This window comes from Rissa tridactyla, chromosome 7 (genome assembly GCF_028500815.1).
Source record: "Rissa tridactyla isolate bRisTri1 chromosome 7, bRisTri1.patW.cur.20221130, whole genome shotgun sequence".
Classification (NCBI taxonomy): domain Eukaryota; kingdom Metazoa; phylum Chordata; class Aves; order Charadriiformes; family Laridae; genus Rissa; species Rissa tridactyla.
This window is the reverse complement of record NC_071472.1, coordinates 48,063,743-48,077,930: the sequence shown is the minus strand read 5'-3', so window position 1 is coordinate 48,077,930 and position 14,188 is coordinate 48,063,743. Positions and strand designations below refer to the sequence as shown.

General features: G+C 59.0%; 1 protein-coding gene across 5 annotated transcripts in view; it reads left to right on the top strand.

Annotated features, from left to right (window-relative positions):
- The first annotated feature begins 637 nt into the window (after positions 1–637).
- Positions 638–14,188, top strand: part of RAP1GAP2 (RAP1 GTPase activating protein 2) — an 84,537-nt gene continuing 70,986 nt past the window's right edge. For 4 of the 5 annotated variants that reach the window (XM_054208601.1, XM_054208603.1, XM_054208600.1 and 1 more), the window contains exons 1-2: positions 638–770; positions 3,256–3,372. In XM_054208601.1, the coding sequence (XP_054064576.1) occupies positions 721–770; positions 3,256–3,372 (167 nt within the window). In that variant the 5' untranslated portion in view covers positions 638–720. Of the gene's footprint in view, positions 771–1,536; positions 1,570–3,255; positions 3,373–14,188 lie in introns of those variants that run through there. The other variant, XM_054208602.1, reaches the window with a different exon arrangement.

The following is a 14,188-nucleotide window of genomic DNA, read 5'->3' as shown; positions in this document are numbered from 1 at the left end:
CCAGGGTTTGGCTTTGAATTTATAGGAGAGTAATTTTCACGTGGCGCTCCTGGACCTCACGCAGGCAAGTTCTGCTGGGTTATTTGTTTGTTTTCAAGGGTGAGCAAGGACCGGCGAGAGAACCAAGGGGTGGGCTCCAGCTGTGGGGGGGCTCAGGCTGGGCGAGGGGAGCCGGGCTGGCAGAAGCCCCGTTTCTGTGTTGATTTCCAGCGGTGACTGTTCCCGAGGGACTCTGTGACACTCAGCTCAGCCTTGCTCCAGGCCTTTGAGAGGTGGGGAGCCTGCGTTCCCCGGAGGCTGTGCCGGCATCCCCGCAGCCGGCGGCGCGGAGCCCCCTCTCCCGCAGCCAGGGCTGGAGCCGGGGCGGCGTGTGCGGCCCCGGACCCCGCGCCCTCGGGGCTGCCCGCGGCCGAGCGGCCGTTGCGTAACGCTTTGCGTAACGGCACGGTGATGTGATCCCCCCTCACCTTCCCGGCCCGTGCCCCCGGGTTCCCTCCCGGTGCCGGAGGGGGCGGGAGCGCGCAGGAGCCGCCGCAGCCGCCCCAGCCCCCGCGGGGCCGGTGTGCGTGTCCGAGCTCCGGCGCTGCCGCCGGGCCGGGTGGCAGGGGGGGTTTGCCGGTGGGGGTCCCCCCCTTCCCCCGCGGGACTCCCCGCGGCCCCGCCCGCCCTGCGGCAGCGCTCCCCGCCCGCACCGGCCCCGGCCCCGCCACCGGCGCCGGGATGGCCTCGGGTAAGGCGGCGGGCGAGCGGCGCTGGGAGCTGGTGCGCTGGTGAGTGCGGGGACGGGGGGAGCGCCGGGGGGGTCCGATCCTGGGCTGGGGGGTCCCGGCGGGCTCGGGGAAGGGTGACCTGGCGCGGGGGGATAAGTTTGGAAGGGGGTCCTTCCCGGCTTTGGTATGAGGAGGGGCGCGGGGGGGTGGTTCCTAGGCGGGGGGAGTCCCGGCTGCTGAGCCAGGGGAAGAAGGAATCCCGGGCGGGGAGAGCTCCGGGGTGGGGGGACCGAGCCCCCGCGGCCCGGGGTACTCCGAGGGTCGCAGCGTGGTCTCGGTGTGGGGCTGTGGTGGGTCCCAGCGCGGGGGGGGGCACACCGCCCCGGGCAGTGAGAGGGCGGTTCGGGGCTGCGGCGGGGGATCTTTGGCGTTTGGGGTCCCGTGGAGGTAGAAGAGCCGGATCCCAAAGCGAGATCCTGCCTGTGGGAAACGGCCCTGCCCGCTGGGGAGGAGCGGGGGGAGCAGCAGAGCCCCGGTCCCGCGCTCGCTCCTGCCCCCGGGAAGTCTCCGGGACAGGCACGGGATGCTCCGGGGACACCCTGGCTGCTGTGGGGGTGAAGGGTGCTGGGGCTGCTCCGGGCTTTGGCGTGCGGGGGTCTCCTTCTTCCTGCTGGGGAGGGGGGGATTGCAGTGACCGGAGCAGCCGGGACAGGCTGACATTGGAAACAAGCTTTCTCTGTATTTTTTTATTTTTAATTGTGTAGTTTGTGACGTCCAAAGCTTGTGACTTTTGAGCAGGGCGCTGTAGCGATGCCAGGCTGTGACTGGGGTGACTCCGGTTACGCGCGGAGCTGCTGATGTAAGAGCTGGGCCCGGGCCCAGGGCTCGTCCCGTGTCCCCACACCGGCTGGGCAAGGAGCGGAGCCGGGCTGGATGCCGGAGCTCCCAGATGTGGGTGGGATCCCTGCAAACCCGTGTGAATAGCCAGAGTGGAAACAGTCAGAGGATAACTCTAAGCTTGTGAAGCCTTTTTAAAAAATTTATTTATTTATTTATTTATTTCCCCCCCTTCCTCAGCAGCCTGGGGCACTTTTTTTTCTTGCACACTTAGACCCAAACTGTTACACTGGCTACTTGGCTTGTCCGTTCTGCCATCCCCGATGCCTCCCCCCCCCACCGCCATTCCTTCCCAAAAGACATTCTGGCTTGCCTGCCACTACTTTGTGCAATATTATCACGTGCGAGAGCTGCAGGGGAGCACTGGGACTGCACCGTGCTTGGTTGCTTATGACAAGAAAATTAGCAGGTCAGTCTGTACCAGGGACGCTCAAGGAGCCTTTAGGGTTTACTTTTGGCGAGAGCAGGAGTTCCTGACTCCCACACTGTCGCTGCCCCCCAGCCCCAGCAGGACCCCGCAGCCCTGGGTGAGTTCGGGCAGGTGGCAGAACCCAGCAGCAGCAAATGGCTCCAGCCCTGGCCCTGCTCGTCAGTGCTGTGGGGTGGCTGTGGGGAGCCTGTGGCACTGTGGTGCGTCCCCTTGGCCCCATCCAGGCAGCGTGGTCAGATCCCTGCAGTTAATGGGGGGAACACACTGCCCGGAGCACCGACATGCCGGGGAGCAGGCAGTGAGCTCATCCTGGCCCTGCCTGAGGTTCGTGGATGCTGCAGCTGTGCGTGCGTATCTCTCCAACCAGTACTACTGGGGCTTTAAATAATTAATTGCTTGCTGATGAAATTTCACGTTCAGAGTGGTTGTTGGGATGGCGGCAGGCAGCAGAATTGTGTTCTAAAAGATGGGAACAACTGCTGTTGCCGACATTTTGCTCATGTAACAGGGAAACTGTACTTCTCTAAACAAAATAATGACCATTGATTCATCCCTTGAATATTACTTAATAAGCCTCAACAGCTGGCCTGACGTTCCAAATAACATTAGAAAGGCATTAGCCTGGTCTTGGAGCCACTAATAAGGCTGGGGCCAGCGCAGGAGTGGCCGCACGGGAGCTGTTTGAGGAGGCTGCGCCCCAGGGTGTGATGCTGAGCCGGGGGCGGGTGCTGTACCTCTGCCTCCCAGGGTTTTACACGGAAGTGTTTGCTCTTTGCTTTTCTGCGCGTGGGGGTTACAGGTGCACGTGGGTCTGGCCTGGGGGGGTCCCGTGTCCTCTGCAAGGCTCCGTGCTGCAGCCGCTCGCTGGGGAGCTGTGGCTGCTGCCCGTGCTGGGCAGTCAGGACCGTGGCTCTGGTGGTGAGGCGCCACTGTCCCCACTCCTGGGGGACGCCCTCGAAGGGATGCCCCAGCCCAGCCGTGGCTGTGTGCCCGTGGGAGCACCCTCTGATGGGCAGGGAGGGACGGGGACGGTCAGGGATGCAGACAGACGGGGCTCTGATGTCGTTTTGCTGCTCCCGCTGAGGAGCGCGTTGGTGGTGCTGCCGGGCGCAGGGCTCCGAGCAGCGCTGCTGAGCCAGCCGCTCTCCGCGTCCTGCAGCTCCCTCTCCACAATCCTGCGCTAATAAATATTTCAGTCTTTCTCGCTGTTATTTTTAGGTACGTGAGAGAAGGCCGGTTTCGGATCGAGGAGAGGACGCTGACGGCTTTCCAGTGGTTGTACTCGCCCCACCAGCACCGCATCGTCAGCCGGGCAGACCTGAGCTCGCCCAGCAGGTAAGGGGGGGCCAGTGGGTGCAGGGCCAGGGGCGGTGGGGAGCACTGGCATGTCCCCTGCCAGTGTCACCAGTGGTCTGCTGTGCTGGTGGGACCTGTCTGATCCTCTTGTCACAAGCTCTCGTGGTTTTGGTGTGGGTGTCCTGAGCCTCAGCCTGTCTCTGGAGCCCTGTGAGTACCCGAGCATCTTGGGCTTCACTTTAAAGTAAGGCTCCAGATGCAGCGGTCGCAGCTGGGAGCTGCAAACACCATGTAAGCATCCCTCCGGTTTAAAGCAGTGGGAAGGGCAAATTACTGACTGCCTCCCCAAACTTTTATTTTTAAAACCCCCATGCTTTCAGTCAAGCACACGACCTTTTGAGGACCTGCTTTATGCATGCGGCACACTTGGGATAAAAAACCAAACTGGGAGCCAGGGGCCACCTATCTCCCAACTGTAAGTGATCTCTGCAAAAATATGTGTTCTGATACCCCGATTTGGTTTGGTGCTGAAACCCTCTCCTTCACAGCTCCTTGAGAACGTGTCTCGGAGCCACATCCCAGGCATGTGCCGTGGCTCTCCCTGCTGATGCATATGCATCGCTGTTGGTTCGCATCCCAGCGTTTGGTGATAAAATGCCATTAACATAAAAGCCTTGCGGGCCTCAAGACACATATCGCGCAGTGTCTGTTTTCCTGCCTGTGAAGAGCTCTGAAACACCCCCAGCCCCCGGGTGGTTGCATGGCTAAAAGCTTTTCCCTCTTTATTTCAGCAGCAGTTTTGCTCCAAGAGCCCTTAGAGCCCTGAAGTATTTATCTCCCCGGAATCTCACATACCAGAGGGACAGCGGGAGACAGCCGGGGAGGGAGGGGTGTCCAGGATGGGGAAGGGCTCCCCGCAGGGTGGGGGGGTCTCCGGGTGCTGCTGATCCCCCAGCTGGGTGGGGAGCAGGGAGGAGGTGCCCCACTGCCTTCGGCGGGAGCCGTGGTGTGTGCGTGTGCCATAGCCGGGCGATTCCCCGGCCTGCTGCCGGAGAGGCTTTCCAAAAACTGAAATTACCATGCTGGTTATTGATTTTAACTAATTTTTGCAAATTGCTATCAAAGGCTGCATTAATCTCACCCCTGATGCACATATATCATGTGGCACGTGGGACTTAAATGCGTGTGATATCATTTATAATTAATGTTAAGTAGCATTGGGGTTAATTCCACTGGATTCATTTGATTTCCCCATGGGCTGGGAAGTTACCTGGAGAGCGCGTGGGACATCAACGGCCAGCTACGAATGGTGCCTGCACCCCTCTTATGGGGATAAAATCTGTGGCTGTTGCCCTGGTGGAAACTCCAGCCCCGGTGGAAACTCCATCTGAGTGCTGGGTTTGCCCAGCTCCGACCCCAGGGCAGCCATGAGCCCCCCCGGGGCAGTGCCCGCAGCCAGGGGCAGGGCACGGAGCTGCCCTGGGACGTGCCATTTGTGCCAGCAGCGGCTCGGTGGGACGGGAGTGAGGAGGGAGCCTTGTCGGGGATGTGTTACCGGCTTTAAGCCCCTCGTTTGTTACTGGCAGCAGCGAGGTGCCCTGCGCTGTGCTGGCCTGGCATGTCCCCGCTGGCGGGGGGGACAGGGCACAGCGAGCGGGCAGCCGTGCCTGCCTCCCAGCGCCGACGCTCGCCTGGGCTGCGGCACGTTCCTGCGCAGGCTTCGGGTAGGGAACATTTTAGTGCCTCAGATGGCACGCTGACACCGGGATGCTCTGTGGCATTTCAGGCTGTCACATTATGTATCTGTCACACTAATCGGATCGGTGTCTCTATTTTGCACTTGTTGCTATTTCTTTGCTTAATGGTAGTGACACAGCCGAGCAAGAGGATGGCTGATCTGATGGGGGGGGGTTAATGTAACAGGTGCATTTTATTTTTATTATTTGTACACATTAATGTACACATCAGTCCCACTTGAGCAGCACTGTCTAGAAGGATGAGAGCATGGGTGCTGTCTACAGCTCGTCAGGCAGCCAGGCGGGCTTTACCCCAGTCCCCCACCTGTGGTGTGGTGCCTGGAGGCTGAGCAGCCTGGAGCTGCTCCGGCCGGGATGGGCCTCTCCTTCGGCACGGGAAGGCTTTGGGCAGCTGGTCCTGGCTGGCCGCTGCCAGGGAACAGCGCGGTGTCTGTGGCTGTTTGCAACGCAGAGCAAACCTGGGCGTAAGAGGCAGGGTGGTGTGGTTGTTGGTGTGGTTGGGAGTGTTGATCTGCTTGAGGGTAGGAAGGCTCTACAGAGGGACCCGGACATGCTAGATCGATGGGCCAAGACCAACTGTATGAGGTTTAATAAGGCCAAGTGACGCGTCCTGCATTTTGGTCACAACAGCCCCAAGCAACGCTACAGGCTTGGGGAAGAGTGGCTGGAAAGCTGCCCAGCAGAAAAGGACCTGGGGGTGCTGGTGGACGGCCAGCTTAACATGAGCCAGCAGCGTGCCCAGGTGGCCAAGAAGGCCAACAGCATTCTGGCTTGTATCAGGAATAGCGTGGCCAGCAGGAGTAGGGAAGGGATCGTGCCTCTGTACTCGGCACTGGTGAGGCCTCACCTCGAGTGCTGTGTTCAGTTCTGGGCCCCTCTGTACATGAGGGACATTGAAGTGCTGGAGCGTGTCCAGAGGAGAGCCACCAAGCTGGTGAGGGGTCTGGAGACCAGGTCATATGAGGAGAGGCTGAGGGAGCTGGGCATGTTTAGCTTGGAGGAGAGGAGGCTGAGGGGAGACCTCATTGCCCTCTACAACTACCTGAAAGGAGGGTGTAGAGAGGTGGGTGTTGGCCTCTTCTCCCAGGTGAATAATGACAGGACCAGAGGAAATGGTCTGAAGCTGTGGCAGGGGAGGTTTAGATTAGATATTAGGAAGAATTACTTTACTGAAAGAGCGGTCAGGCACTGGAGCAGCCTGCCCAGGGAGGTGCTTGAGTCACCATCCCTAGAGGTATTTAAAAAACATGTAGATTTGGCACTTCAGGGCATGCTCTAGTGGCAGAGATTGTAGGGGTTTTTTTGTGTGTGTATGGTTGGACTCAATGATCTCAAAGGTCCTTTCCAACCATGAAGATTCTACGAAAAGGCTGCGGTGGCTGTCGGTCACCTCCTGCGAGTCCTGGCCTGGCCAAGCACTGTGGCCACCGGCAGGGACCGGGCAGCATGGAGGCAGATGGCTGGGGAGCAGCGCAGGGTGCGGGGGGCTGCCCAGTTCAGCCCTGAGCGGCTGCGGTAGCTGGAATCGCCTGCTTCGAGGTTTAGTGCTGTTAAACAGATGGCAGGGCTGCCAAGAAAGGGAATTGCTTTGGTTTCACTGAATCTCTTTAGGAACCAGTGGGACCAAAGCGATGCAGCTTGTGAGAGCCAGACTGAGCTCCGTGGTCTGGGCTCGTCCTCTGGGCTCTGCGTGGGGCTGAGGTAGATGCCCTGTGAGCTAGAAAGGATGGACCCATTGGTGGGAATGGAAATTTTGGCTTTGCTTTCAGTGGGCCCAGATTTTGGCCCTGGAAGCTCCTCTTTTATCTGGTCCACTCTGTCTGTCTTTAATTCAGCCGTAACAGATGAAGGGGCTCACATGTAAGACTAAGATCTACTTTCAAAGCTGAATCCAAAGGGGGTAACTCCATATTCTAGATAATTTTTTCATAAAAAATCCTGGGCTGCATCCCCAGCAGCGTGGGCAGCAGGGCGAGGGGGGGGATTCTGCCCCTCTGCTCCGCTCTGGGGAGACCCCCCTGCAGTGCTGCCTCCAGCTCTGGGGCACCAGCAGCAGAAGGACATGGAGCTGTTGGAGCAGGGCCAGAGGAGGCCCCGGAGATGCTGGGAGGGCTGGAGCCCCTCTGCTGTGAGGACAGGCTGAGAGAGCTGGGGGGGTTCAGCCTGGAGAAGAGAAGGCTCCGGGGAGACCTTCCAGCCCCTTCCAGTCCCTAAAGGGGCTCCAGGAAAGCTGGGGAGGGACTCTGGATCAGGGAGGGGAGCCATGGGACGAGGGGGAACGGTTTTACACTGAAAGAGGGGAGATTTAGATGAGATCTGAGGAAGAAATTCTTTGGTTTGAGGGTGGTGAGCCCCTGGCCCGGGTTGCCCTGGAGGTGTTCAAGGCCAGGTTGGACGGGGCTTGGAGCAACCTGGTCTGGTGGGAGGTGTCCCTGCCCAGGGCAGGGGGTGGAACGAGATGATCTTTAAGGTCCTTTCCAACCCAGACTGGTCTATGATTCTATGAAAAAACAGCCCTTTCAATCTAAAAGCCCCAGACAGGTTCAATGAGCAGGATCCTCAGCTTTTGCTGGTGGGTGTTGCTCCAGCGATGCTACCGGTGTCCTCCCCCTGTGACTAACCCTTGCCCAGGAGCCCGTTGCGTCCTGAGCTTCATATTCTTTCCTTTCCCCCCCCACCAGGGACCCAGTCCCAGGGGTTCCAGCCTGCTGATGCGCTTCACCTGACCGGTGCTTAGTCCTCTCCCGCGACGTGGCTGAAGCGTGGGGGTGTGAGCAGAGCAGGCAGGGCTGCGGGCAGAGCAGGCAGGGCTCAGGCAGGGCTCAGGCAGGCGGCTCTGCCCCGGCAGCCCCCGCTCGGTGCCGGTGAGAGGCGGGCAGGCGGTGCGACCCTCCGTGCCGGTGCTCCCCCCGGCCGCCGGGGGTGCGATATCGGCGGTGCGGGGCTGGGGGTGCGATACCGGCGGTGCGGGGCGGGGGTGCGGGGCTGGGGGACGCCGCTCCGCCCCGCAGCGCCCCGCGGCGCGCAGGCAGTGCCGGCTCCGCACGGAGAGCAGCGCGGGGAGCAAGGTAAGATGCTCTTCGGTCTCGCTAAATCTGAACCGCAGCCGCAATATATAGCGGTATTTACATGGCGTGTGGGGACTAGAATATAAATATCCAGGGTAAGCCTTTAACAGAAGAGATTTAAGTCCGTATTTGTCCTTGTTTTTACCCTGGATGGGCTTGTCTGAATGCAAATGTGAGGCAGCGCCGGGAGATCTATTGTTGAAATGCTTTACGATTTTCATCTTCTCTGTTTGCATGTAAATAAGCGATGACTACTTTAGGCATGTCGGCTTTGTGTGTCGGGGGCTTGGGGATGGGGAAGGTGGGATCTGTGTGCCGGTGTGACCGCCGTGGTGACTGCCAACGCTCATGTTAAATATTGAAAATTCAAGGAGGCAACTTCAAAAGGTCTTCAAAAGGTGCTCTGCGCCCATGTCTTTGGGGGGTTGGTGGCGTTAGCGCTTGCTCTACGCAGCTCCCTGGCACGGCTGCCAGGGGTTACGGTCCTGCCTTCTCAGGGCACCTCCTTTGCTGAGGAGCCCCAGTTTTTTTTGTGTTTGACAGAAACAGGGCACAGAAGGAGGTTGTTCTGAGTGCCCTGTTTGCTGGGGTGACCCTCCTCCCCTCTGTCTCTGAGCAAGATCGCAGCTTATCTCTGCCAGGGAGGCAGCGTAATGTCTGCTCACAAGGCAGAGCATTCCTTTTTATCCCGCTCGTCTCTGCGGGCAGAGCACCGTTGTAACCCGCTGTGCGAGCTCCGCGGGGCTGATAAGGGCTGCGCGAGCATGTCGCCTGCATCCCTGGCGTGTAGAGGACGTGAGATGGATCCTGCCAGGTACTGCCTTATTTCCTCATCTTCTGCACAGCTCCGCTGTTTTATTTAAGACCGCTTGTTGTTTTAGTAGCACAAGGGACATAATATCTGTCCACACGGCACGATTTATTGAGGGTTGGAAACACGCCAAGGAGTCTAAATTCAGATTCAACAAGAAGCGTGATACCAGCCAGCAGGCTCGCTCTCTGCATACACCAGCTTTAACAGATATTTCGTTCTCCCTCGGCTGCTGGTTCCTCTCAAAGGGCAGCTCACGATAGCCATAGCAGCAAAACTGCTTTTTTTCCTCTACTTATGTTTGTTTTATCATCCTTCCTTCCTCGTCATCCCTAAGCGTATCCGTATGGTAGCGGGGTCCTGGAGGCTGCTCAGAGAGTCCCTCCGCTGCTGTTGCCTGTCGTGTACCTGAAGTCAGATGCTCTGGTTGTCGTTAGCAGCTGCTGTGAAAACAGGAACAGGACTTCAGCAGCAACAGTAGGAAGAGACATTTTTTCCAGGAGCTAAAAACAGCTCATTCTCCCCAGACCTCTTTCCAATTTCGTGGGGGTAGATGAATCCCTGCTTAGAGTTAACATCTGCCTCCAAGTTGGATGCCAAACCAGAAGAGCTGTTTCTTGACTCTGATTTGAATTTAGCCCAGCTCTCGCAAAAAACACCCAAAATGGTGGAAAAAACCAGGTGATATTGGCAAGATGTAGCAGGGGTTTGAAAAGCTTGGGTCCAAATCCTGCATGTCTTGTTTGCAATATTCAGATGGAGCCATGTACAAGTTTGGCCTTGAATCTGAGCCCTGGCTGCTGCCTAAATCTAATCCTGCGCCAGCACATCTTGGCTTCGGGCAGTCGCTGCTTCCCAGTATGCTGTGGGAGGGCTGGGGAGGGGGCTGTCGGGGGCAGCCCCCCCGTGAGAGCGGGGTGCGAGGGCACAGGCTGCTTCACCCGGCCCAGCTCCCTGCTGCTGCAGGCAGCGTCTCCACAAACATGCTGGGCGTCACTGAGGGTTTTCTTTACTTCTGTTATTAGGAAACAGTTCCAGAGACTGTTTGTATTAAAGATTAGAAACCTCCTAATTTCCAGCCAAAGCATGTTCAGGTCTATCTCATACCCATGCTTTCCTTCCACCCCCATGTTTTGCTGGCCCTGTTTTTTAGTTTCAGCAGTTCTTTTTCTGTCTTCCCACAATTTCTTCATAGCCTGCAGTCGCAGCCCTTCCCTGTGTCATCTGGGCCAAATGCTCCGCAGTTCCCCTGGCCCAGCCACGTCCCCCACCGGCCGGAGCCTCTGGCTCTTGGGGTGGGGTGTGTGCAGCAGGCTCTCTCCACGGGTCTGTAGGTGACTGGACACCTAGGTGAAAACCAGCAGGAATGGTGTTTTGTCAGTTTTTGCCCTAACGCACCCTCCCTCCATCAGCCCCTGCGGTGCCCGGGCAGGTGGGCGATGAGCTCCTGCAGGCAGCAGAGCAGGGGACCAGGGGACTGTGGTGTGGGATGCACCGTGGATGTGCAGGTAGCCATGGTGACGGTGCCCAGGGACCTGGCCCCGGCCATGGCCAGCTGCCTGCCTGCCTGCTCGCCTGCCTGCATGGGGCTGCCCCTGGCCATGGAGGGGACGCGCTGGGGACAGCAGTGCTGGCCCTGCCCGGGGCCAGGCTGTCTCTGGAGCATCCTGAGCGAGGCACACGCGCGTGTATCGCAGCACACCGAGAAACCTTCGTGTGGGATTCTTGGGGGGGGTGTGTGTGTGGACATGGCTGTCTGCTGCTCGTCCAAAGCATCCTCCGTGCTGTACGTGCATGGGGACATGGTTGGAAGAGGTGGGGAAAACAGACACACAGAAAATCTGTGTGCTCGAGCAGGCTCGTCCTAGAGAGAGAGCCTGTCTAGGGAATTCCATCCCCTAGCTGGCAAGACAGGGCTCTAAAATGGGTGGACCTGAGAAAACAAGCAACTCTGCATGTTAAATTCATAGTGGGCTGAGAAGAATTTAATGAGCCTGGACGCCTGTGTGATGACTTTCTGTTCATAGCACTGTGATCAGACAAGATCCGTATTGCTCTGCAGTAAAGAGCTGCCTCATGCGATGCTGGGAGAAACCAGTTGCTAATGAGTGTCAGGCTGGGTAACCAGAGAGCATGTGTGTATCCAAAATGCGAACGCTGGGGATGTTCTTGGTGCCATGGGGTGCTCGGCCCTTGGCAAACCCAGTTACCCCCCAGGGAGGCCCAAAGGCAGCAGCCAGGGACGCGGAGGGTTGTATCCGACTCCCCGAGGCTTCGAGCAGAGCGAGCTTCAGAGGGATGGGGAGTTGCTTGCTCCATGTGTCAGGAGAGCGGGGTTTGCTCCTGAATGCGCAGCCTGGACCAGGCTCCTCGCCTCCCCTCTGCTCTGCCCTGCCTGGGAGCAACGAGATCGATACTGCAAAGAGAAGACGAATTAGCATCGATGGACTTCAGATCCAGAAACAGTTAAACACGTTGATTTCTGCTGATGTTACTGTGCTGAACCAACCCAGGTTTGGCAGAGTTTGACCTTGTCTTCCTCCACAGTGGTCCCGCAGATGCGTTTGCGTTCCTGCCAGAGCCTTGCTCCCACCCACCGTCAACGTTTACTGGGACATGTGTGCTGGGGGGCTCGGGGATGGCCCTTTCTGTGGTCCCCAAATTGGCTGATCAGAGTTTGCCGGTGTCTGCTGGTCATTGAGCTGCCCTGTTCAGGGAACGCATGGCGTGGGGATGCCTGCAGAGATGCACGGGAAGAAACCGCCCCTCTCCCCTGCGACGGACGGTGGGTTTATCCTGCCGGGGCGGTGGGTTCCCCAGGTCCACGGGCTGTGGGACAGGATCCCCCCCTGCGCTGGGCTCAGTCAGTTGCTGCAGCCAACGGGTTCCTCCACCTCTCATGGTGACCTTGGAGCAGCCTGGGGCCGTCCGTGCCTGCCCCGGGGCCTCGGTAGGGTGAGTGGCTGCGGTGCCGGCCGTGCCATTGCCAGTGCCTTCAGCTCACAGCGTGCAGAGAGCCGTCTGGGGAGGGCGAGAGCTGCTCCCGGGGGTGGAGAGGAGCGGGGGTGCTTGGGGCTGGATGCAGCCCTGTGCAGCTGAGTCACCCAACCTTTCCGTCTCCAGCATCCCTGTGCAGCTCGGGGCAGCAGCGCAGGAGCTCGTTACAAACCTGGATGCTGCGGCTGAGCCGGGGCTGCTCTGCTCCGGCCGAGGGGCAGGCGCTTGGCCAGTGCTCAGGGGGGCTCAGCCGGCGCCTGTTGCTTTCCTGGGGTCCCCTCCTCTGCTGTGGTCCCCACGGCACAGCGAGGCGCTCCTCAGGCCACCAGGAATGCTCGTGGTGCAGTGCCTGGCTTGCGGGGTCTGGGCATGCGCATCCCTCTGTCGCTGCTGTCTGATATGTGACATGTCACAGGTTGAGCAGTGGCTTCCTCCAAGATCTGTTTTTTAGCCATTTTCATAGAACCGAGCAGGAGAGATCAGATCTCTTTGGATGTAGGGGCGAGTCTGTGAGCCGTTAGCGGTGGCATGTGCCCTGGGGAACGTGGAAGAGGAGCCGGAGCGTGGTGTGCAGCGTGGGCTGCGCGAGCCTTGGCCTCCGGGCCTGATCCAGCACTAGATCTGCCCCTGACACGCAAATGCTGTGGGCGGAAAATGAGCTCCCCGGTGCCCTGGCCCCAGTGTTCGCCCTTGTCATTGCCACATTTCGGATGTCCCCGGTGGGCTCTGCAGACCCTGGCAGGGCAGGAGGCAGCTCCCCACTGCCCCTCTCCAGCGGCTCACAGCGATGCTGAGCGGAGCAGGACGGGGCGAGCGCAGCACCCGGGCTTTCCGTTGCTTTGGGGCATCTGGCCCGGCGTCCCCTCCACATCCCCAGAGTGGGGACCCGCAGCCTGATGCGTGGCTGGCACCCGTGGGCCCTGGGGGTCCGGTGGAAGCTCTGGTGCCTGCAGGAACCGGAGCCGTTGGACGCAGGGTTGCTGCAGCTGCTGGGTCCTGCCAGGGGACGAAGCGGACACGCACTTGCAGCGGGGAGGCTGACGCGCCCCAGGGCATCACCTCTGCTGTGCTGCTGGTGCACAGACCGGTCATCAGCCTGGTAAAACCCTGGCGCTCAGGACGGAGGCACGGTCTGCCCTTCTCCCCGGGCACGTTCAGCACACTTTTTCTCCCTGTTTTCTGTTCCTCAGGTTAGCAGCACCTGGGGCAGGTCAGCTGTTCTTAAGGAGGCGGCTAATAATTCACATGCTGAAGTTTCTCTCTTTTTCTGGCCAGCTGAGCGTTTTGCTGGGAATTAGCTCTTCATTTCTGTTTGCATGTGTTTGCAATTCTTGCTCTGTTCTGCAGGCTGATCCTCCCAGTTAAAGCTCAGATGTACTGAGCCCTCCCTAATGAGTTTAATGAGCAGGCTGTAAATAAGCAGGCTGGGGGCTCGGCTGCCGTCTGGCCCTTGGGGGCAAAGCGGTGCGTCGGGCTGCGGGGAGGAGGTGCTCCTGGAGTTCCGTGGGACTGGCAGAGGTATGGTGGGGTCTCTGGAAGCTCTCGGCTTTACTGCCCTTCGGCTGAAGCCCATCTCTTGGGTGACAAACTGTGCTCCCGCTCTGCAGTGCGGTGGCGGGGGCTGAGGAAGCCCCATGGCAGTGGGTTAGTGCTGCAGACCTGTTGGCTACCGAGCAGTAAATAGCCACATTTGGGAGCAAGCTGGGTTTTGTGGGAAGCTGCTGGTTAAGGCATTGAGTTTCTCACTTTGTTGCACTTCAGCAGCACCACAAAGGGGCGAAAATGCTGTTAAAAATATTCCATGCTCTGAGTCAGAATTAATTCGGACACTGTTTTCCTTTGCTTTGTACGTTGAGGCTGATGATATGCACAGCGTGTTCTTCCTGCCAGGACAAAATCTAATATTTCTGGGTGCCCACAACCTTCCTTAGAATCATAATAGAAAGATGAATACCCTCAGCGTGCCGCATGCAATATTAAAGCACTAATGATGCAATCAGTCTCCCTTAGCCCCAGTAACAAAGGAAAGAATTACGCTGCCCTTCCTGGGCATAATTCTGCTCTGCGACGTGGGCTCTGCCTGCCCAGGAGACGGGTACCCGTGCCACCCCCTCCTCTGCTCGCGCCTGCTGCTCGTCCCTTGGCAGGGGTAGTGCTGGCCGTGCCAGGGGCTTGTGTGGGCAGATCCCCCCCCATGCTGGCGCCGGAGCCCCTCATGAGCA